Source organism: Pseudochaenichthys georgianus, chromosome 17 (genome assembly GCF_902827115.2).
Source record: "Pseudochaenichthys georgianus chromosome 17, fPseGeo1.2, whole genome shotgun sequence".
Taxonomy (NCBI): Eukaryota; Metazoa; Chordata; class Actinopteri; order Perciformes; family Channichthyidae; genus Pseudochaenichthys; species Pseudochaenichthys georgianus.
This window is the reverse complement of record NC_047519.1, coordinates 19,016,683-19,041,456: the sequence shown is the minus strand read 5'-3', so window position 1 is coordinate 19,041,456 and position 24,774 is coordinate 19,016,683. Positions and strand designations below refer to the sequence as shown.

Genomic DNA, 24,774 nt, shown 5'->3' with positions numbered 1-24,774 from the left:
TTCCTGGTGCGCCTGTTGATTACCAGCAGCTGTATTTTTGCACAGCCCTTTTCGTTATTTATACCACTTTAGAAGTGAGGTTTTGTTTTCCTTTTGTGTATTATTCTCTGACGTGTACTACCTATATAACTCTCTTTTGGAGTTCTCCTTTTGTTGACTATTAGGCAACAGTATTTGGACCTTTGTTTGTGCCAAGCTTATGCCTTATTATTTTGTTCCACAACTATAGTTACTTATAATAAAACCACTTATAACTTTTACCAATTCCATTCTGGTTTGTGTTGCTTCCCTTTGGTTCCCCTAGCCCAGTAGGGAACGTAATAATGCCCAAATCAACAAAAACTGCGAGCCGGCAGGCAAGATGCTCCGCTTCTGCAATGCTTCTGAAATGCCGGAGGAGGCCGGACCAAAACCGCGGCGCAGCTGTATGGAAAGCCAATTGCGCCATTATACGCACGAAGATATGCACCTCCCCGTATATTTGCGCGAACATACGCGTGTATAATTGCGCAATTGGCTTACCATACCGCCGTGACGCGACGCAGACGGACCCGGTGGAATCGAGGGGTGACGTGTCATCACGTGGTATAGGCCTATGCCTCGTCTGACAGAGGTGCAGTTCTGACGGAGAGCACCAGAACGCAGCTCTGGCACTTCAAAAATGACAGTATCCATAAGGAGCCGTACACATGCTGCAGTTTTTGCATGGCTGCGGTCTTTAGTTGTAAGCCCAGTGGCGATCTGCTCATCTGTCATACAGTCAATCACTTTGTTGTTATTAGCATCTGGTTAGCTAGCTATGCTAACGAATATAAGAAGCTTTTTCTACAACCAGTGAGGTAAAGGCACTTCTTTATATGATCATTATAGGTATAAAAAAATAAGAGAATAAAGTAAACAGATATAAAATACTATATGACAGTAACAAAAAGTTGTTATTAATAAACAAGAATACAGTTTAAAAGGGGAGTGATTTGTAAAATATCCAAAAAGAAAATCTGCTTACAGTTCTGTTTCATATGGGTGTTGAGAGATGTATCCATAGATCTCTTAATTTTGCTCTCAAAGTGCACCATTAATGCTTTTAACTTCAACATTTAAAAAAAAAAAATCTTCCCGGGGGAGCATGCCCCCTAACCCCCCTAGAGGAGGTTAGGTCCACCTCCTACTTAAATCATCTTCACATGAATAGGATACTAAATACATTTGCACACATCATGTGTCCATATCTTTCTGTTTTGGTGGTCATGCCACAACCGTGCACGTGCATGCATGCGCGAGTCATGGTAAAATATCTGGATTAAGAGGTTGCTTTTTCTTTGCACAGAATGAAAGAAAAGCGAAATGAATGGGCTGTGATTTTAGTATTTTTAAGCAGAGGTCAATAATTTGTACGGCCCTCGGAGGATGCTGACAAAATTGAAAAGGCCCTTGAGAGGAAAAAGGTTCCCCACCCCTGCACTAGAGAAACAAGGTCAAAAGATACAGTATGGATTGTGATGTTTACAGGGGGCTAGGAAACATGCAGCAGAGCAAAGGTGGCTTAAGTAGGAAAGAGAGAATGATAAAACTCAGTGAGGGAGAAAGTGAGAAGCACAGGATCCTGCTGCCCTCTAGTGCCAAACCCTCCAGTTCCCTCTGTGGCAACAACGCAATATGATACAGTTGAGCAGAGAATTAAATATTCATTAAATGTGAAAATGATAAAGCAGTATTTCACAAATCTTAGATATGAGATGTAATTGATATCACAGAGCTGACATCAAACATGCTTGTCTCTAAAAATAAATGTAATCTTGCGGACAAGCCACAGTTTCTGATAATTTAAGTGATAATACTTTAGGGTTTAGCAGTATTAATGAGTGGGCTATGAACATTTCTAACATTTACTTATCAATAAAGTGCTTATTTTTTTATTTAGAAGCAGCCTTAATGGCTGTCCAGGCCTTTTTTAATGACCTGTTGTGGGTTTTTAGGTTAACTCACCTCCTCCTGTCCTCAGTTTTATTAATGTCAAAAAAACTCTCTGTTTCTCTCTCCCACAGATTAACCCAGTGGTGCCAGTGAGCACCAGCACACAGGCGGTTCAGGGTTAATTTGTAAGCTTTTACTCCCCCTCAGTTCACAACACACATTGACCAATCAGCCTGCCTGTGTGTTACTGCGCGTCCAACACCAGGGGTGAGTCACCTGAGACTGAAGAGGGTGATCTGAGTGGGCCTGCTGGACACACCGGCCATTTTACAGAAGGTATCAGTTCCTGTTCCCTCACAAACAGAAGCTCAAAGTCCACCTGCATGATCAGAGAAACAAACTTGGGTCAAAACGGTAAGAGAACTATCTGCTTTTCAATCTTTCTTATTGTCTTAAAAACAAACATGCTCTGTTAGGAATGTGTTCCCACTTTGTGACAGTTTCATGACTTTGGCGGTGTATTAAGAGCCCCTGCAGCAACACGCTGTGAGTCACAGTGTGCTTAAACTCCTGTGTTATTAGCCGAGCCTGAAATGTACTGTAGTAAAGTTGCAGATTCTCTCTCAGTTGTTCTGGAGCAGAGCCAGGCATACCTTCATACCAACCCAAACTATTTGATCTCTGTGTTTAGAGGACAATGCCAGAGTTTTGGCAATGTTTTGGTGTGCCATAAATCACAAAACATATAAGGTGACCAGCATGCGATTAAGTCTTACTGACATCAAACGTCTACTGACAAAGGAAAGCAAATAAACAAGGTAATCAACTTAAAAGCAGATTTATGAGGAAGGACCAAAGCTTTACTGTTTTTTTTCTTGCTCTCAGCGATGTCATCAGCTTTGTATCCAAAAGCAGCAGGCTGCTGTTTATAGTGAACACACTGTTAAAAACAGCAAAGAATCATGGATTCTAGCTGCTAAGGAACAAAAGGCAGACACAGTTAGGAGTTGTATGAAACACAAACAAAAAAAGTGATAAAAGCAGGGTGAATGTTGGAATGTTATTATAATGGTGGAATGAACAAGAAACAAATGCTAACAATTGAAAACAATTAAACATTGTGTTCTTAAATTAGGATTACAAAAATCATCTCTTTTTTTTATTAAACTGAAATTGATATACAGTTGAAAGTTCATACATCCTCTTTCACATTCACAGTCATTTTGCTTTGTTTCCAATGATAGACAATGAAGCAGGGCCGTATTCACCATATACATTGGGGGGGGGGACATCCCCCCCAATATTCAGATACACTCAAAATGTCCCCCCCAATAAATAGTAAAAAAAAAAAAAAGTTTTAATTTTTTTATTTAAATAAAATTGCTATTCTATGACTTCTTTATTTTGGTTATCTGTATACTTGAAAATCTATATTTTCTGTTATTGTGAGCTTCACCAAAATGGTTTCTTTTCATATGTAAATTGTTTCCTTATTTTGTACCCGCGGGTGTATTTCGCTGTTGCACGTCTGAGTCCACCTTCAGTTAGCTTGATGCTCCAAGCAGGTCAGTCATGTTTTAATTTGCCCTCCATCAGTTCTGGTATCTTTTCTAGTTAGCCCTAAAGTAATCTATATTATTTTATTTCGTAATGGTAATGTTAATGAACCCTCCGGTTTAGCTTCTTTGTGTAAGTAACTTGTAGTTCTGATGTTAAAACCGAACTTTTCAGGAATAGTAGCTAACTAGCTGTGGGCTAGCTGGTTTCAGTTGTTAGCCAGGGTTTGGCGGGCTAGTGTCAGTATATAATATAGATATCAATATAGATGTTTTTAAAGTAAATTCAGATTGAACATAGTAAAAAAATGTAAATGATAGTGTCCATGCAAAAAATAAACCATTACTTATTGTGAAAACCACCCTTGAATGATGGGATAGTCATAATCCAAACTATAACATATAATAAGTACCCTGTATCAAGATTGATGCAAAACAAGTATTTCCAAGGCACACCTTTATATGATCATTATAGTTATACAAAATAAGAGAATAACAGAATAACAGGTATGAAATCATTCCAACTCATACTACAGTTTAAAAAGGGAGTGATTTGTAAAATATGCATAAAGAAAATGTAAATCTCTTCAGTTCTGTTTCACATGGGTGTTGTTGAGATGTATCCATAGATTTAGTCCCTAATGTTGCTCTCAAAGTGCACTAGATTGATGCTTTTAACTTCAACATTTAAAAAAAAAAATCTTCCCGGGGCAGCATGCCCCCGGACCCCCCTAGAGGAGGTTAGGTCCCCTACCCGCCCACACCCCCCGTCAAATTGTCCCACCCACATTGAGGATGCTTCCTACACCCATGCCTGAGACACAGTTTTGTGACTATTGTTGTGTTTTGCGCCCACGAGCAGGGGCATGGGGTTTAACAGGTTTTGAAGTATCCAATGTGTTAGTGATTTGTATGTATTTTCCTTTAGAATGGCAGGAAATTAGTATTCAAATTTTTATTACATTTTTGGTCCCCCCCAATGTTGACTCCATGAATACGGCCCTGCAATGAAGTATAGTTAAAATCATAACATGAGAGCTACTGAGGCTCTGATGTGTTAATTATACACCTTACAGCGTATAATTATATACGTATGCTTTCATGCCTATTTATACACAACTAATAACTAATCTTTTTACCCCCCACAGTTTCTCCCTCTTCATGTCTGATAAGGATTTCGTGATTACTTCTTTCTCAATGAATCAACACAGTTAGCCTGCAGCATGAAGAACTGGAGCAGGAAATTCAAGAGACAGGAGCCTGACAGTGTGGTTGGCTCCTCCTCAAGCAAGAGGAACTCCATTAGTGATCCACCGGTGCCTGTGTGGGTGACTCACACACCCACACCAGATAATATCACAGAGGATGGCGACAATAACTCCACAGGCCGCACATCCAGCACTGCACCGTATGCAGAGAAGGAGGAAGCAAAAGGGAGCATGAAGGAAAGGCTGAGATCCCTCATCCCTCAGGCATGGGGGGGCATCATGCATAAATGGACAAAGGAAGGGGACAGTTTTAATGACTCTGAAGCCAGCAGCAACAGGATCCAGATCCTTCCTAATGGCACCAGAGTGAGCCCTCCTGTGAGTCCCCTGCTGGAGCGCAGGAAGTGGGGTGATTCACTTCCCACCTCCAGCTGTAACTCCCAGAAGCCTTTGCTGAGGGAAAGTCCTTCTGATGATCTGTTCGATCTGAATCCACGAGAGGAATCCCTCCTCACGAGTATCCACCCTGCAGAGTACTACGCTGAGAAGCTGGAGGTCTACAACCAGAAGTACTCTTATTTGAAATCCTGGCCAGGGTTGCTCAGACTTCTTGCCGGAATTCAGCTCCTTTTTGGGGGCATGGTCTTGGCCTGCGTCATTGGTTACATCCAGAAAGACAGTGAGTGGTCCAACAGCTACGGACTCTATAATGGTGCTTATAACAACGGGCTAGGCATGTCTGGGTACAGCTACAGAGGCCCCATGACGCCCTTTATACTGGCAGTTGCTGGAATCTCCTGGATTATAACCTTCATTCTCTTAGTGATGGGAATGACGATGTATTACCGCACCATCCTCCTCGACGCCCCCTGGTGGCCTCTGACGGAGGGCCTAATTAACGTGGCGCTGTTCCTGCTCTACATGGCGACGGGGATCGTCTACCTAAATGACTTGAACCGCGGGGGGCTATGCTACACGACGATAGGCGTTAACCCCATCATGGCCAGTCTGTGTCGGGTGGAAGGGGGCCAGATGGCGGGAACAGCTTTCATCTTCATCAACATGGCCTTGTATCTGGCTAGCTTCCTTGTGTGTCTGAAGATGTGGAGACATGAGGCCGCTCGTAGGGAGAGGGAATACTTTGAAAAAAAGGTACTTGTCATCAATTCTAATGAGAGTTTAGATTAAAGAAAAGATCATTGCATCTAAAGGCTGGGCATCACTCTCTTTTTTGTCATTTATTGCGCTTATTTAAAATAAAACATGACAAATACCCTGTTTATTGTTGACAACAGTAATGGATACTATTTACTCATGGCAAATGAGCCCACAACAGCCCTAAAACCACAGCGGCAAATCAAATCCAATAAAATATAAAGTCATTCAAGATAATCTACAGTGAGCCATGCCAATTTGTGGTTATTGATTTGTCAGCTTTTTCCAATGGCAGCCAGGATTTGTCTAAAAGCTGTAAACTGTGTTTTTCCTCAATTAATTGAACAAGCAGTTCTCTTTGTGTAAATGTGCCAGATATAGAAAATGTAACAGTGAAGTAGACATTCCTGTTCTACTTGTTCTCTCTCTGTTCATTTGTCTGATGTTTTTTGCGATGAATATAAAATGACAAGCAAACACAATTAGGAAGGATCAATGGCGATATTGTATAGATATTGAATTATGAAAAACAAATTTGCTGTGGCCTGTATTTTTGTAGAACCAACATTTTTTAAATAAACAGCACAACATATACACATATACACTGCTCTGATAAAATAACTGAAGATAGAAAATAATATAGCAACAACAGCATTACTACGTGAAGCCCATGTTATGTAGCATGTTAGCAAGACCAGTCCATGGTCATCCTAGCAGCTCTGTGAGGCTGTATGCACACTGCGGTTTGAGCTCAAACCTAACATCATTGTAAAGTTTATAGTTAAAGTTTATAAGTTACAGTTTACCATGTTTACCATCTTTGCGTATTACGCTGTTGAGATTTTTCAGTCCGGTCCAACAGACTATGCTTTATTGGAGCAGCTAGAATCTTTTAGCACAAATAGCTAATGTTGAATGTGACTGGAAGCTGATCCTATTTCATTTGTACTAAATTCCCAGTTACCATTTCAGTGCGCAAAAAATACACTCTTTTTTAGCATTAGACTAGACTGTAGTCTTTTGTTTTGTTTATTAAGATTATTTTTAGTAATGTCAATCAACACAGACTAGCTCGCTCGTTACTGTTTGCTAAGAGACTCGAGTCTTCCAGCATTACATCGGCGAGAAACGGCATGGTTAGCTACTATATTTGATATTACAGGCCTGCACTTATTACATCCTTTATTTTGTATTTTTGTTTCAATTATCCTCTGTCTTTCTTACCGTTAGCCCAAGGAGGACTTTCACCAGTCCATCCCACTAACACCTCAAACAACAAAGCACATTTCATTCAAGGATGAAACGGATAAGTCTCTGAGTACAGGTTATACCAACCAAAAAGCGCTCCATAAGAACCCAGTCAGTGTGAACAGAGCCACAGCGTCTGAATACACTCCCAAAGTCCACATCATCGCAGACTATATCATGTGAGTGAACATTTAAGCTATGGATGTTATAGAGTTGTATAAACAATGTACTCAAGATTTCTATCTATTAGTCATTTATACTTCCTACTGTTCAATGTAATTGAATGTCTTTCTTCTTTCCTATAGAAAGTATCCAGAGATCAGCTGTGTGGAAAAAAGGGAAAAGTACAAAGCGGTTTTCAATGACCAGTATCAGGAATACAAGGACCTTCACAGAGACATCAGCACCACCCTCCAGAAGTTCAGAGAGCTGGACGCCACCATGGCACAACTTCCCAGAGAGGGGAAAAGCCAAGAGGTGAGCGACCTTTACTAAACCATTTCCATAATTAATATAAACCATTCCTTTAATTTAATTTGAGGTAAAAGTGTCCTAATAAGACCTCCTTATAGTACAGAGATGTTTCCACATGGTTTGATGCAAACGATTTTTTTCAATTGTTTCTATAGGATAAGCAGAGGATTCAAACTATTTTGAGGAAGTATCAGCAGAAAAAGAGCGTAAGTTAAATATTGATTTCCCCCTAATGTTCTTCCATCTGTTCACTCTAAAACATTTGAAAATGTATTTGGCAATCTCACATTTAACTCCAACATGTGTTCAAATTGTATCAATAGTGTAAACACCCAGCTATGATCTCCTTTTCTTCATTAAAGCTTTCAACTTATACAAATAATATTGCTTGTACCGTACAACTGAAAACGTTTCATTTAACGCAGCTTTTACAGAATAATTCAGGCAAGACTAAAGTTAGAAAATAAAAAACTAAGGCTACAGCCATTAATCAATTAATTATTTGATGTGTGTGTTTTTACAGGACCCTGGCTTCCTGGAGAAAAAGGAACGGTGTGAATATCTGAAAGCTAAATTAAGTTACATTAAAAACAGAATCCGCACTTTTGACGAACAGGCCATGGAAAATGAATGGGAATGAAGAAGAACAGAGAGAAATGCCTTAAGCACCCAATGAGCAGACAAAACAAATAACCTTTTAGTCAGTGATTCATTGTCTCTTTTTTATGTTTTCTCATATGTTGATTGCATTGAATATATGTATTGCATTAACAAGAAGTTAGAGGTTAACATGAAACCTGTTTTTTTTAACACCAGAGCTAATGCACTATAAGGGCTGAATGGTACACTCCTTTTGTATTGTGTTCGTACATGTAAATGCAGTGTTTTAACCAGTGATTGCACTAAATATCTTGTAAAGTTTGTATTATAAGAGTTGGATTTTTGTAACTTACATGTACTGTATGCTGTTTTTTATTTGCACAATCATTGTATATTTTGTGCCCTGTGTTGACAGTTGGTTTATCTTACGACCTATGTTGGCTTCTTTGTTTTGCTCCTTAGGTGTGTTAGGTAATACATGATTTGTATTGTCCTTCAGCTTTTTAATTTCTCTATGGTTATAACAAATTAAGTTGGGAGCTCGGTAAACAGACTTTACAAATATTTATTTAGCCTCTATTAGCCTGGTACCTTTCTAACTTGAAAACACCAAAAGGTAATGTTGGTAATATGAAACATCTAGATGCATTTAAGTAATTTGAGTCAAACTCGGGATGTTAATTTTAGATATTTAGCGTCTGACTGGCTATATATCTAGTTTATATATTTAAAACGGATGTTTTAAACATACAAGGGACACATACCAGGACATTTTAAATGAATCTTCTATTTATGTGAAGATATAATAAGCTACTCTTTTTTCAACTGCAATTAGGCCAGACTCCCACATTATATGACTATATTTCCGGTGTCCTTGTTGCTAATTTCTGCATTATCATTAATGCTGTGCACTGATTGTTTTCTACTCATGAATAGTGACAGTCACTGCAGTGTCTATCAATAAAACATTATCAAAGTGTTTTCTCCTCTTCTCTGCTGTATTGTGTCGACAGTGATATTCGGATGTTTTTTGAACAGCAGCATTAAGGTCAATAATGTTTGCAGCAGGCTGCTGTTATTAAGCGGTTTGGACACAGGTAAAATGTTTAATCTCCCAGAAAAAAAACAGCAAGTTCGTGAGAGCCGTTAAATGGTTTAACCAAGCAACATATTGGACAGTGTATCTCCACAAAACTATACTTAAACTGTCTGAAACGATCTGACCAAAATATATATTTTTGTAATATATTTTGACTCAAACAAATTAACTAGATATTTTTGTTTCTTGAACAATTATAAACGAATAACCATTATATTCAAATAGTAATGGAGTAATTTGCTGTTGATCCACAAATCAATTAGCTGCCTTTAATGTAGGTACAATGGACAAATAGTAGGTGAGACCAGGGACAGTTGCAACACTTTTTGGGCTTTTCCCCAATAAGTAAAACACCATTTACAATAGGATAGCCATTTTGCTATATTATACATTATCAATATGTCAGCTACTGAAACAATGTATTTAAGATGTTTTTATGAAATAAGTACAGGTTGGAAAATGTATTTTTTTTTTTTTAACTCAACTGTTACAACTGTCCTTGTGTACAGGGACAGTTGTAGCACATGCCAGGCACGGTTGTAACATGTTAATAACGGTTACCTTTTTTCACACTGCATGACAACAAATAGGGAAAGCTGTCAAATTCTAAGGCAACAAGATTTGAATGGGGTTTCACACATCCTCCAACAAACAATGAACAGGATAACAGATAACACACACAGCATCATCCTCTGTGAAGGATTAAACTGTTCTCTGAGAGGTGCTTCTACCTTAATTATGTAGACCTACCTCCTTTGAGCTGAGACCATAATATAAATCAGCTGCCTCCATCAGGTAGTCTCTCAAAAGCATCTCCTGCTCTGTTGAGAACACCTTCTTTGGTGTCCAGTAGCCTACTCTTGGGGGTGCTTGTGATCCCTGACTCTCCAATCTCAGCCTCTTTTTATGGAACCGGTACAGGGTGACATGGCATATATCCAGGGACTTTGCCACTTCCCTGAATGATTTGCCCTTCTCAACTTCATTTGAGGCCCTCTGCAGCAGAGCAAGTGGCACTCCCCTGTCTGTCTTCCTCTTTCCTCACACACACACACACACACACACACACACACACACACACACACACACACACACACACACACACGCATGCACGCGCACGCACACACACACACACACACACACACACACACACACACACACACACACACACACTTTAGGCCTAATGTACAGTATTTTATTCTGTTTATTTTTACAGGGACAATGCACACCAATCAACAATACAACTGTATGCTTGAATGAACAATTGATCATTCAAGCAAATGAGCCATCATTGTAAATGTGCCATGTTACAACCGTCCCAGGACCACCAGTCTTGCTTCCACCCCCTGTGAACCTGGCTAGCTAGCTTGACCCATATTTAGCTAGTTATATTTGTAGCTTACAAAACAGTGATTCTAATAATACTAGTTTGGATTCCTAGACATTTGAACTCAAGACAGTATCCAAAAAATACATCATATAATTTTAGTTAATATTTTACTTCAGAACCACACTTTTGCTGATATCTTACGCGAGAAATTCAAACGTGACTCCTTTTTTTCTCAGCGACCTTACCATCTAACTGCGCATGTGCAGTGAGTTTCAACACTCTCGCTTGTTTGTGATTGGAGATATTGAAGGTGTTACAACGTTACAACCGACCCGTGTTACAACTGTCCCTGGTCTCCCCTACCTACAGAAGAACAATGCAACTTTAAAAATAATGAATGATACAGGCATTATTATTATAATTATAATTATTATTAATACAATGATGGAGCTAGAAGTCCTATTTACTGTAATTCAAATATTCAAAGAATGTTATAACTTGACCAGGCCTCTGAGTGCTACTTCTCATGCAGTCTTTAATGTTTAATGTCAGGGAGCTGCAGCCTACATGCAGGACCTGTGAGAGCGGACACGTGTCTCCGGCGGGACAGCATTAGGGGATCTGTCCTCCTGGTGAGACACAGCCGCTCCGCAGGTTTCGTTTACGGGCTTTTTGTTAAGTGAAAGTATCCTTCAAGGGAAATGTCTCGGTTTATGATCGTCGGTGAAGTATAAAGAGGACAGTGTGCGGTTCGAGAGGAGACTCATGAATGACGCGAGATCATATCAGCAGGACCTGTGCGAAGTTGAGGAACGTTTCCATAGTGCCCGGGTAAGTGGTTTACTCTTTGTGACTGATCATTTCAGTGTTGAAGTTGCTACAAAGTATATTTCCTTTCAAAGTGATCAATTTGTTGTCCTGCTGAATGTAAGAACATGTCTAGGCTTTGATAATGGACATTTAAAGCCTTTGGATATTAAGCTAGACCTTACGCTTGGAAGAAAGTGGACATATAATCTATATCTTTCACCTCAGTTTATTTTAATGTATTTATCTAGTTCATATCATCACGAATTAAGGGCAGAGGGAGACAAATTAAAGAAATATAGTTAGAAGTATTTTATTTTTAAGCTTTTCTTACTATCTGAGGGAAAAATTGAAGTATGGTAATATTAATCATAAAATGATTTACCTAAACACGTCTACCACAGTGGTTGGTCCTATTTTGTTTCTCCCAATGTCTCTCAGTGAGCAGGTGCACTCAGGTGACATGCCTCCTCTTATCTGCTGTCAGTCTGAATTATTGAAGCCTGTTGGGTTGAGTTCTTCTGGAGTGATGAAGCGTGGGTCAGCGTTATCCGAGAGGGGGTTCAGGGATGGGCTGAGGTGATTGAAGGGCAGAGAGGTGCATGCTGGGCCTTAAGAAGTGCTTAAAAAGCTTACTCACAACAACAACTGCTGAAAGGATTGAGGAACAGGCATTTGAAATATTTAGTTTTATGCATTTACATTCTTTTTTAAAGGGATAGTTCACCTGTTTCTTTGTGAGAGTGTTACAAAATATTGGCCTTCTCTCTATTTAATTGATCAAACTATTATTTTTTTACTGAAACATTTAAAGTAGATGTTAAATGGAAATCTTACAACAACCATCATTTTAAGATGATACATTCAAGTTGTTGGCGCTTTGAGCACCACAAGCCGACAACCATCTATCTTATTTATTCCAGAGAACTGGCAGACATCTCTACAGCTGATATCTACAACACTTTGGCAAATCACACCAGAACAGTATAGATTGATACATAGCTCTACAGGTAAGGGGGAACATTTTAGTTTTGGGGTGAACTGTCCCTTTAATAGTCCATTTTCTAATCAAGGCACACATGTTAGAATTCATGTTAAAACTTCAAATCTTCTCTTAAATGCATTACTATGTCGTGCTAAAACACATTTAAGCAAGTAATGTGATAAAAAGAAATTGCCCTCGTGAATTTCTTAGCCCATATTTTTCCTCTCTTCCAGGTGAAATTGCAGTAATATCCTCGAAAGCATGTATGAGCCTCGGTACTACGATAGCCCCCCTGTGTACAGCCCGCCTTACAGCACTAACTCCCACAGCGTCTACCCCCCACGGAGCATCCACTCCCCGCAGAGCCAGTATGTCCCCTATACCAACAACGTCCCCCCGGACTCCCACTTCATGGAGGAGAAGCCTCAGCACTTCTACCGCTGGTTTTCTCCTCCTGGCTTCGTCAAATCCTTCCAAGGAGCAACGGTCCTCATGTGCTTCCTCATCTTCGCTTGCGTGGCCTCCACCTTAGTGTGGGACATGAATGGATTTGGGTACGGGGGCTACGGTGTCGGGGCTGCAGGGGGTGGTGCAGGGATGGAGTCTGGATATTATGGAGGCAGCTACGGCTACGGGGGCTCCTACATGACGCCACAGTCTGCCAAGGCGGCGATGATCTCCATGGCGGCCATTAACTTCCTGGTCTCACTGGGCTTCCTGGTGGCCAGTTTCTCACGGTCACGGATCATGAGGGGGTGCAGGTTCTACCTCACCATGTTCATCTGTGATATCATCTTAGCTGTCCTTCAAGTGAGTCTCACCAAATATGTAATGTGTCAATTACATTACTAGCAGTGAAGAAACAGCCACAGTTGTCTATTACACATCCAGCAGATACAAAGAAGCATTTGGAGTTCTAATATTTCCTTTTAGCTCTGTTTTGGTCTACACCAGCCCCTGAGTAAAATATCTGTTACTTTAGCTGCCAAATACTCCACTCTCTTCATCAGCACGTTGTTAAGTCGACTTTATTGCCAATCTTTCAGTTTGTGTGTACAGACAGAGATCGAAATACCGTTTCCCACAATCCCGATGGAATAAAAAATAAAAATATGTATAAAAATATGTATATAGATATATATATATATACACAATCAACAGACACATTTATACATATGCACACATTAAAGGCATAAATAAAAGCACAACAATTAATATATACAAAATAACAGTCTGCTAAATACCGAGCAGAAAGTGTACCGTGTGTTTATTATTAACTTGCTGTCTATAAAATAAATGTGATAAAAACGGTGAGAATGTACCAAAACAAGAACATTTGCAGGCCAGACAATCTAAACAATAAACTTAAAGGTGTAAAAAATCTCTCTGTAGCTGAGGGGGGTTACATTATAGTACTACAGGAAATACATCACATGAAGGAAGTCATAATAGCTTGGAAGATCATTCAAATATAATATAGGATACATTTAAATGATTACTGTGAATAAACATGCCTTTCTTTTGTCTTTTAGGGCATCATTGACATCATCTTTGTGATCGGGGTGAACCCGATGTCTCAGAGCTCACAGAGCATGCTCTACAATCCCATGCTGATGATGTGCCAGAGCATCCAGGGCAGTCCCAGCCTCAGCGGCAGCATCGGGGCCGGGTTTCCAGGCGGTTTCCCCATGTACAACCAATACCTGTACCACTACTGCTTCATGGACCCCGAGGAGGTTGGTTAGTGTTAGAAAAATATCACTCGTTACCGGCTTGAGCTTCAATAATCAGGATCCTGTATTTATTATCCTTGCAAGAATGGAAGTAGTCATCACATACAGAGCTGCATGGGACAACTAGTTCCCAGAACAGTGTCCTTCACATGCTTTATATAAAAGACAGGGTGTTATTCAGTCCCAAAATGCATGTATACCGGTTCAAAGCAGTATTCTATGCTTAGTTCAGATTAGCTAAGGCCCATGTAAGCAATACACATGACAGTCATATGTCTATCTCCATAGAGACTGAATCATCATGTTAATCGTTGTCACATAGCTATCATAACAGTCCTGACGCTCTTCTAGGTAATCATACATCCGGTTACGTACACAGCTTCGTAGGGCCTTTGTTATCATGTGCTACTCTGATATTGGAAGAGTACATTCAGTATTTTCCGAACAGCTAGATTATTATTTACTATTCTACTGACATCTATTGTATTGTATCCTGATCTATGATTTACTGTCTTTCCTCAGGCGGTAGCGTTTGTGCTGGGTCTGATGGTGGTGTTGGCCCTGTCCCTATCGGCTTACTACGCCTACAAGACCCGCAGCAAGATCTGGCACCACGGCAAAGCTAACATCTACTGGGACGCGCCGAGGGTCAGGTCTTCAGAGGGCCAGGATGTACAGGACTGGGTGAGATGCTTTATGATTTATACAGCTTCATGATACTTATACAGAGGATTAATGAGGATTGTGTTTGCATAAATGAGCGAGTTAGAATGAAATTATCTACAAAGGACTTGTGGTTTGGGTTTATTTCAATCTTTTTCCCCAGGCAAAATCACATCAACAAATGCGCTTACAATCTCATGTTTGCTCTTCTCAAGTTTCCAGTGCCAATATATACACATCGTCAAGTCTCTTGGTTTTTGTGGCAATTTAGATTCACAAAGTCACATTAACCTGCTGCTGTTGACTCAGAGAACGCTGCCCTTTATCTGCGGCACTCCCAGGTTTCACCCTGGCTGATCATTAACCAGCCTAGTGATAACAGCAGAACATGAATCATATAAACATGAGCATTAAGCAACATTATACGATTTTCTGTATAAGGAAACGCTACCTACAGTATAGGTCCGAAGACTATTCCTGGCTGAAACCAGGTTTTAAGTTTCAGGTTGTTTGAGTTGTTTATCACATACTTTTATTGCACAAAGTCATGATCACACCTTTTCTTTATGGGTGGCCTTGAAACAAGTCAGAGAACATAAATAGATGACTGACTGTGTTCTTCAGTCAATCTATAAAATACTATGAAAGATTGAATGATGATCAAAGCAGCTAAAATAAATTTAAGATGGCAAATATTTTCTTATAAAAATCTATTTTCTTTAACATTGCCATGCAGCCACGATTCTTTATATAATTAACCATTGGGAAAATACATTATTCACCTTACCCTTCCTTAATCATTGATACTTATTATGCAGTACACACAACACTTTCACATAAATCTCATTTATGTTTTAGTGTATTCAACATTCAGACCAACCAAAGGACCCAAAAGACTTGCAGCGATTTGGCAGTTTACTTTTATTTTTGCCTGTGGTGATGATGTGGGTTAGTTAAGCTTTTTTGTATGCGCTATATACAGATTTTAAACCACAGCTTATGTCTTTATCATGTTGAAACAACATTAATGGGATTATGTTGCATAAAAAAATCATTCATGACTCACAAATCATTATGTAAAATAAGGCAACACAACATTTAAAAGTACAGACGCACACATTGAGTCAGAGCGTAGAGAAACAGAAGGACTCTTCTCACTATTACACTGACGTCACTAGTCAGAGTTCAAATATGTATATCGACCCATATATTTTACTTTTCTTCAGTTAAAAATAGCAGTTTGCAAAGTTTCTTTGAACCATACTTTCACAGACAGTGAAACCGTTGTGATGCTGTCCTTTTTCTCGATGTGTAAAACAGAAATAACCGACTACCGCTCAGATCCCCCCCGCTGGCTGAGAGCCGCTGTCCCAGTGCATCAGTGCATTCAGCAGGTGTTCACACTGCTGGGGAGCCCTGTCAACGCGGTGCTGTTTGTGATTCGCAGTGGTAGCCTCATGTGGTGTTTAGCAGTAATTAATATACTACAGCCGCAGATTTCTATGACTGTATCATGTCCTACTTGACTCATTATGGAAGAGAAGGAAAGCACTCAATCAGTTTAGCAGCAAGGCCCTGGCCTACATACTGCCTATCACTGCAAAGGATGGAGTGAGTCACTTCGTGGAGATGCACTCTTCTGTTGCACTGAAGATGCTTGCCTTGCAGGGAGGCATGTATAATGTAGGTGACATGTATAATGTATAAAACGGGTTGTGTTGCCTCAGTGTTGCTGTGTGAATCCCTACAGTGTGTGGTGGCGCTAAATGATTCAGTATGAGATGGGACTGCTGCACATTAGACTCCTGGCTAAGAAGTCATTTCCATGTGCTTACTGACACATTGCTATCGAGCATAGCTGGAAAAGAGTGGCAATTAAGTTAAAAGTTTGTAGGGTTACTTCATTAAAAGCAAACGACCCGCACTTAAGTTGAAACGAGAAGAGAACTGTCATGATTAGTTCATTATAACATGATTACATGTGTGTGGCTTAGCTGTCTTAAAGGTGGGGTAAGTTTGAGAAACCGGCTCGAGATACACTTTTTGTTATATTCCATGGAATGCTCTTAACATCCCGATAGCAATGAATATCTGAAATGCTTCGACAAAAAATCCATACAAAAATGTTATCTGTGGAAGCCGTGGTACTGTAAAAAGCACGACCAATCATTTTAGCCGGCCCGGCTAATATAACTGGATGGCCTACCTGCCTGTCAGCCTTCCATCTGTGCACAAACTTATCTCGTGCCCTCATTGGTCGTGTGTGCGTTCGTGTGTTGGACGAGGGGCTCTGTAAGGAAGTAGCATATTTTTTTCGGTTGTGTATTTTCAAATTCTAGCGCACTCGAGCTGGTTTCTCCAAAATGACCTACCCCACCTTTAAGTTGGTATTTGTACAAAATGAAAAACATAAAAATAATGAAATTATCAAAAAGGTATTCAACATAAAAAAATGTCATCAATCAGACTTCATTTGTATAGCACTCTAATAGAAAGTACTTCAAAAAATAAATAAAACCAACCCCTCAACACAAAGTCACAAATGACTTTGTTATAGTTGATAACTGATTAATCTTTATTTATGTAAAAATACTATAGCGCAAACAATACGCTTTAAATGAGGAATTGTTGCTTTTTTAATATAAATCTGAAACCTTTTGGATATTCAAAACACTTTTAAAACCTCAATTTGTGGTCTGGAGCTGAAACAATCAATCAATAATTGGTTGATTAACTAAAAATAAATTGTGATAGATATTTTTCAAAATATATTAAGATTATATAGAAATGTAAAGAACTGTAAATGATCAATCCAGAATGCAAACATCAGATTCATCTGTGCTGAAAATAATCATCAAATATATTTTGGAGACACAGAATATGTCCATATTTAGACTACCTGATTTCCTTGTTGCAGTTCTTTGGACTTTACCACATTAACTTTCTTCTGCATCATATCATATTCCCTGCAGCTTTCTGGGACTTTCTTTCTACATAATGATCATCCTCTGACATTCATGAGATCTGTTTCACAGGCTGCTTTTTCAAGACATTCGCATCAGCTCACTGGAGCTGATCGATAGGTCAATCCACAACAGTGGATTACAAGAGGAATAATGCAGTTGTTGTGTTTGGTATTCTCTGGTATTATATTCTTTGGTATTGTTTTAGGTAATGCTTTTCCTACCTACTACTGTGGCTGTAAAGGGTTTTACCATTGCTGTGTTTTTACCTGATGATTCAAAAAGATGGAGCAGCAGACATGTTTCTTCCACTGATTTAATTTCTGTCTCAACCTTTCTCAGAGTGACACTATGTGTGCTTCAAGGATGCGGCTGAGTGTCCTTGTATTTATCTGGCGACATGCTTGTATGTCTCGCAGCGACAGCCCTCTCTCGTCAGGTTTTCTCTGCCTATGTGAAAGATTTAGAGCAGAAAAGGTTCTTATTTTCCAGCATAAAGAATGAATCTACCTCTTCCTGTGGACTTTCCCATTTGTATCGTAATTCTAAATTTGGCATTTTGTGTCAAAATACAAAATAAAGTATATTCTGTTTTACAGAGTCAATCTGCACTGTAGTTGAATAAAACCAGACATTCAATGTTTCCTAATGTCATTCTAGGTGAACCATGTTGGAGAGGTACGCAGCACCCAGCAGGCACCAACTGTTGTTTTGTCAGAGAGAGCAGCACCTGACCTGAGGGCGGGGAACAGCGTGGTCTCCTATGGCAACGGGACAGTCAGCATCCACAGTGGGGGAAATTATAACCACAATAGGTGAGTGATGCCCGGACACCACAGTGTGATCTGTTTCAACCCTGAAGCTTCAAATGCACAGTTATTAGTGTTAAATGTCTTTGAAGTCATTTGGTCAAGTGCGAAACATCATCACAAACTGCATTATGCACAAACAGAGTAGCCATATCATGAGTTCTTTATTGTTCTATCCATGCACATGAAATTAATAAATTATTATCATGGCTAACTGTTTGGCTAAATTCAATATCAAGGTCAAATGTATTTATAGCGCAAAAAAACAAACAAGATTGTGCTGTCAGTGCTTTAGAAACAACCATAATTATATAAGAAAGATTATCACAAGACAAATACGTACTGCTCAAATACATTCATTACACTGTGCACAAACACACATGTGACATTAGACACAGAATACGCAATCAGTCATCTGATATCTGTGTCTTGCTTTTCTATAGTTACTCTGCTGACAACAGTAATGGTCGGGGTGTGGATCCACTGTACCAGAACAGCAAGGTCACAGTCGGCTCCAGCAGCTCCTCAGAGGAGACGGACAGCCTCAGGAAACCTCCTCCTTATCACGTGGAGGAGAAGCAGAAGAAAGAACGGGAGCCCAGACCTGCTGCTCGGGAGATGGTGGAGTTCACGTATGAAACTGGTTACACAACCGGAGACACGGGCAATGAGCTGGACCGGCACCACACAGATTACCTCCACAGGTGGGCCACTGCTGCTGCCAGATAATAATGCTGTCCTTGGGTTTTTAATATTTAGGCAGAACACGTTTATTTGTATAGCAGATGCTATGCACTGAGGGCTCACATTTAAAAAAAAAAAAATGTAATTATGCAAACAACAATTAATAAAGCATTGAAATATAAATGTTGAACACAAAGTAGAAGAGTTTTATACTCTCTGCATGTTCATTCGGATGCTTTTTCTTAAATAACAATATTATATTTATAATGTATTTGTTGTCAGCCAGGACAGGCTGAATTTAAAGATGTTGAGTATCAGCATACATACTGTATTGGCTGTTGGCATCTTGAAGCAAGAAAACTCAGTTTCAGATTTAGACACCTTTACCCAAATGAAAGTTTTTAAGACCAATCTGACAAGAACCTTTACTTTCCTCTGGCTTTGCCTCTTTCTAATTAATATCACTATTAATTAGGGATGGGAACGATTAATCGAATATTCAAATATTCTAAATCATTCAGGTATTCAAATATGAGAATATGAGTTATGAATATTTTTATTGTAATTCTTTTTTTTCTTTAAAGTTTAAATATTTATTTTTTGGGTGGGGTGCCTAAGTTGATTACATATTATCAAATGGAATAATTCAATGTATACGACAGTGCCATAGCTAAATGTGTTAGGTCTAAAGGTGTGTTTTGCTCCGCTCACCGGTCACTCACAGCGGGCAGAGCTGCAGGTGCTGATCTCTCTCTCTCTCTCTCGCGTCCGGTTATACTTCACTCGAGTTTATGTCCAAATCCATCAGAAAACCAAGTTATGTTTTAAGCATGAAAGCTGTAGGCCTATAGCTGTCAACTGTTCAAACTGTGATCACCAGTTCAATACATTTGACAAATTCGACTTGGTTGCTATACTTATTTGAACATGTATTTATTTATTTTTCAAAATAATTCTTCTTTTTTTTAAACATTTTTTTTCCACATTTTTTTTTATAGGATATGTACATTTCGGTTAATCGGTTAACGGTTTTTTTGGGGGTCGAATATTCGAATATACATTTGCTTTCAAATTCCCATCCCTACTATTAATGAATGGAGACAATTTGCAGTGCCCTGAAATAGTATTCATTATTTCAGAAGAAAAGGCTGTGATACTATAAAAACTGGCCAGCATCTCTGTTGTCTACTGTTATTCTTATTCAAATACTGTACCAAAAAACCCCCACTGCATACTTGTGTTGCCACTGTCTCAATAATAGTTGTATTTAATCATCTTGTCAAGACTTACTGTTCATTTCCCACTCCAGACTTTACCCAGAGATTACTTCAGATGAGCAGCGTAGGCAGTACAAGACGGAGTTTGACTCAGACCTGGCCCGCTATAAGAGCCTCTGTGCAGAAATGGATGACGTTAGTGACGAGATGCACAAGCTGAGCCGAGAACTGGACATCCTGGAAGAGGACTCCATGAAGTACCAGGTACAGAAAAAAAGGAGTGAGGAGTCGAACATTCAGGGCAGACTGCCAGGAGAATTTACAGTCATAGCCATCCTCTAACAGCTAAGATCATGCTCAGTAACACAATGCAGTGAAGCTGAAGCAAGATTTTGCTTTTGTGCTAACATTTTAAGATTCTCTTATATTGTTAATGTTATAGAGTCAACACAACATGTGTTTTTCTATTTTCAGGGTGTGGCAGATGAGTATAACAGACTCAAAGACCTCAAAAAGGTGAGTGTAATTAAAACTGTCGTCATATCATGATGAGTCATTACTACAATAGTTTGGCATTTTGGAAATTGTTTATTTGTTTTACTGCAGAAAGTTAGATGAGAAGACAAATGCCTCTCGTAACAGTTTATATAAAGCATCAGCATCACGTTATCTTAGCTTAGCATAAAGACTGAATGCAGGGGGAAACAGCTAGTGTAACACACCTTTGAATCTCAGCTGTTACCTTCAACCTCACCAAGTTTAAGAGCCAGCAAAATGGCATGTACAAATCTTTCAAAGGAATAAGTCTAGTTTGGCGCATAACCAACTGTACAACTTCAATTTCCTAGCCTATTTATTCTGTCTGCCCTCCTTTTTCAACTAATTGTAATTTATGGTACCTTGTCTAATTGTCTGAATTAATGTTGAAAAATACTTCAAGTTAAGTTGACAAGCTGTCGGCTGTAAACTTATATTTAAAGTTACGATCTTTAACATTTATAATTTATTGCAAAATTGCGCACTACAGGTTGATTTCCGATGTGTTTTATTTAAATGTCACTTCCCAAATGTAGCCGCTTGTTGTTTTCCTGGTAATGTCACCACAAACTTCTTTGGACCATTATATGGATCGGTGAAATATAGGCTTAATCATAACTTCTACCTAATTTGGCGATAGTGATACTCATTTAAATTACATTTATTGTCAGATAAGTACTTTATTACACACATTGAAGAGCCATATTGATAATTGTATTACATTTGTCAGCAAAGAAAGTGAATAAGGATATTTACCTTCTGCTGGTATTGCTACTAATACCGATGATTATGTTCATTGTTTAATATCTGCTTGCTTTTATTTCTCTATCTTTTAGACTTCAGACTATAAAGCGAAGAAGAGGCAGTGCAAAGAACTTCGGCAGAAACTTTTCCACATCAAACGTCTGGTGAAAGTCTTTGACCAAGGTCTGTGTTAGTGTGATGTAACATTCTGTCCGACAGCCGAGGATGGACACTGACACGCTGTGACCTGGCTGCAGAAACTAGGATTGTATCCTCCATTTTCCCTCCAGTTCTACTGGTTGGAATAACAGTTCAGCTCAACATGGCTGTGCTTGCAGCCACTGAACCTCAAGTGTTTTTGACCCCAATGTTTACAACTACTGTGTGTGGCTTTGGCAGCTGTCAGAATGGATTACTGTCAGGGTAGAGCTACTGGTAGACTTTCATCTGCGTGGTTGTAACAACATGCTACTGTTAACATTTATATTTGTTGTACCTTGTGTAATATTTAAATGGCAATTTTATTTCAACAATGTTTAATTGTTACAGAATGTTGCAGGATGGGAAGCAATGAGTGTCAGTTTTAATACAGAAATAATGTAATGATGAAAATGATAAACAGAAATTGAGTCAATTATTTAAACAAATCAACAACTTTTATAAATACACTTCTACATTTAAGGTTCATGTCGCAGTGTTTATTTGGCATTCTTCATACAGATGTAATTACAACATTTTTTCAAATAGTTTGAAAAAAAAAAAACATAACAAAAACACACATCGCCATCTTTCGATTCTTTTAATAACGTTTCCACACACACTTTAAAAAAAACGTAAGAACTCAGTAACCCAAAGATAGGAAAACATTAATAGCATATTTAGCTTTTTTTTTCTATGACATGGTTGTGTGAGTTGTTGCGTAAAAGAAAAGTCAAAATAACTTTCGAAAGGCCCGGCGGTAGATCAAGAAGCAGAGTTACATCCTTCTACTTCGTGTTTGAAAACACTAAATGCTGAAATCCCTCTAATGTTTAGAGTTGGTTTTGTTTTTTCCTTTCAAATATTTTCCTCATGTAAACTCGCCTCTTTAAATACCAGCATGAGGTAAATCCCAGTGTGGACCAGCAGATCAGGACCCATCTTTTTTTAACTTAAGCATGATGTTTTGGCATTGAATATCCTCCAAGTGCAGTTTCTCCAACCCATTTCCACCTACAGTATTCCCAACAGTATAGACCCACTCAGTTATATCAGCTTTAATGGCATGAAGATAAGCGTCTTTTTTGACATCTAAGCAGATGACAGAGGTATTTTCATGTAAATACATATAGAAAAAAAACAACATTTAGAAGTAAACAGTGAAAGCAATACTTACATGTTTAAATGAAACTTGAATTACATTATGTAAAAGAATAAAACAAGTCGCCACTTAGCAGAGATCCAAAACAACATTTCAACATGCAAAAAAAAACAAAGTTGGCTTCAATATATATATATATATATATCTACATATCAACACATTTTGTCAGGGATCATTACCCCCAGAAACAGAATTGATCGACGTAAACTGGTGTTTTCATTAATAGTGTTGGATATAAACTCTCACCACCAACTATAACTAATAGGGCTGTCCTGAATACCATTTTTCGGGCTCCGGATAGTCGGTAGTAATCAGCAGCGAATATTCGGATATTCGGCCCACGGGGGGGGGGGGGGGGGTATTTCGGTATATTCACGGCATTCATTTTGTTATTCTACAGTATTGTTGTTTTATAGTTATTTGTTCAAGTATATAAGTATATAACCTAATTTGTGTTCTTTGAAATTGAAAAGTATATTGCATTGTGTTTGTTACTTTCGTTGCAGTTGTATATGTCTTAAGTGTAATTTGGCTTGGCTTTCTATTTTTTATGGACATGCTTTTATTTTGAAGGAGAGTTAGCTCTGTTGACAGGAAGTTGTTGTTGCTATGGAAACAACGTGCCGGAGATTAACGGAGAAAAGTCATAATCTACATATAAAGACGGATAAAGTAAACAATAAAGTTTATGGTTAAGTGTTAGCACCCCCCGAAGAGGCACAAGCTCTTACGTTGATATTGGAGATTTTCAATAAAAACGAATAAATTGAAACCCGAATAGTACTCCAATTAACGAATATTCGGGTACAGCCCTAATAACTCATTGATATATCTTCAGTTGTTCGTTTTAAAAGAACCAGAGTTGATGTCAGCCTGCTATTCTCCAAAGAAACAAAACAAAAAGCTTGATCCAAACATTGCTTGATAGCTGAATTCCCCCCCGATTCAAATCATGTTTTGTTTTTTTAAAGATACAAGACAAATGTTGGTGATGCTCACCCCAAAATTCAGAATGAAAAACAAGGCAGTTGTCAAAAAGAAGGCGGTTTCTGGTGAACAACATTTACAGAGGTTTGTGTTTAGGAAATATCAGACTGAAGCATTCTGATGTCTAGTGAGGTATAAGTCCGCTCTCCTGTAACGGCGGCTTTATGACAGAAACAGTGAGCCCTGTGAATGAGTTTAAATGCATTGTTCTGTTGATGGTCAGGCAGTCACAAGAGTCCGTTTATCTCTCTGCTTTGTGGACCAATTATTCGAATCAGAAGCCAACTCTGAGGATGAAATGATAGACTTTGGTGATTTTTCCTTGGTTTTGTTTTCTTTCTGGTTCCATATGATCCATTCCCTCCTCAGTGTTGAGCTAGAAGAGCTTTGCTTCAAAAACAAGCTCTAACTTTGTCCCATATTCAGTTCACCACAGTTCAATTAGATCCACTCTAATCATGTAATTGTAATGTTATCAGTGTGGATAAAAAGGTCAATGTATCACAAAGGGTGAGCTGTGGAAAATGAGCCCAGGGTGGGGAAAATTGTTCTGCTGACGTTCAGCGGCGGGACCGTTGTGTGTGTGTGTGTGTGTGTGTGTGTGTGTGTGTGTGTGTGTGTGTGTGTGTGTGTGTGTGTGTGTGTGTGTGTGTGTGTGTGTGTGTGTGTGTGTGTGTGTGTGTGTGTGTGTGTGTGTGTGT

At 39.0% G+C, this 24,774-nt stretch overlaps 1 protein-coding gene across 1 annotated transcript; it reads left to right on the top strand.

The window, feature by feature from the left end:
* Positions 1 to 2,185: 2,185 nt before the first annotated feature.
* On the top strand, positions 2,186 to 24,708 carry LOC117462055 (uncharacterized). Its single transcript, XM_071206221.1, has 14 exons — positions 2,186 to 2,328; positions 4,619 to 5,830; positions 7,064 to 7,260; positions 7,387 to 7,558; positions 7,711 to 7,761; positions 8,079 to 8,185; positions 12,631 to 13,186; positions 13,909 to 14,112; positions 14,632 to 14,793; positions 18,396 to 18,550; positions 18,988 to 19,248; positions 20,538 to 20,709; positions 20,920 to 20,961; positions 21,819 to 24,708. Exons 2-14 carry the CDS (start codon positions 4,694 to 4,696, stop codon positions 21,918 to 21,920), a joined length of 3,318 nt encoding a protein of 1,105 aa, XP_071062322.1. The 5' UTR covers positions 2,186 to 2,328; positions 4,619 to 4,693; the 3' UTR covers positions 21,921 to 24,708.
* Positions 24,709 to 24,774: the final 66 nt, after the last annotated feature.

Excerpts from the sequence above, each read along its gene's own strand:
- LOC117462055 (XM_071206221.1), top strand. The coding sequence starts at position 4,694 with ATGAAGAACTGGAGCAGGAAATTCAAGAGACAGGAGCCTGACAGTGTG. Across the intron at positions 14,794-18,395 it reads GCCAGGATGTACAGGACTGG|GTGAACCATGTTGGAGAGGT; the intron begins GTGAGATGCTTT and ends ATGTCATTCTAG. Across the intron at positions 20,710-20,919 it reads AGGACTCCATGAAGTACCAG|GGTGTGGCAGATGAGTATAA; the intron begins GTACAGAAAAAA and ends TTCTATTTTCAG.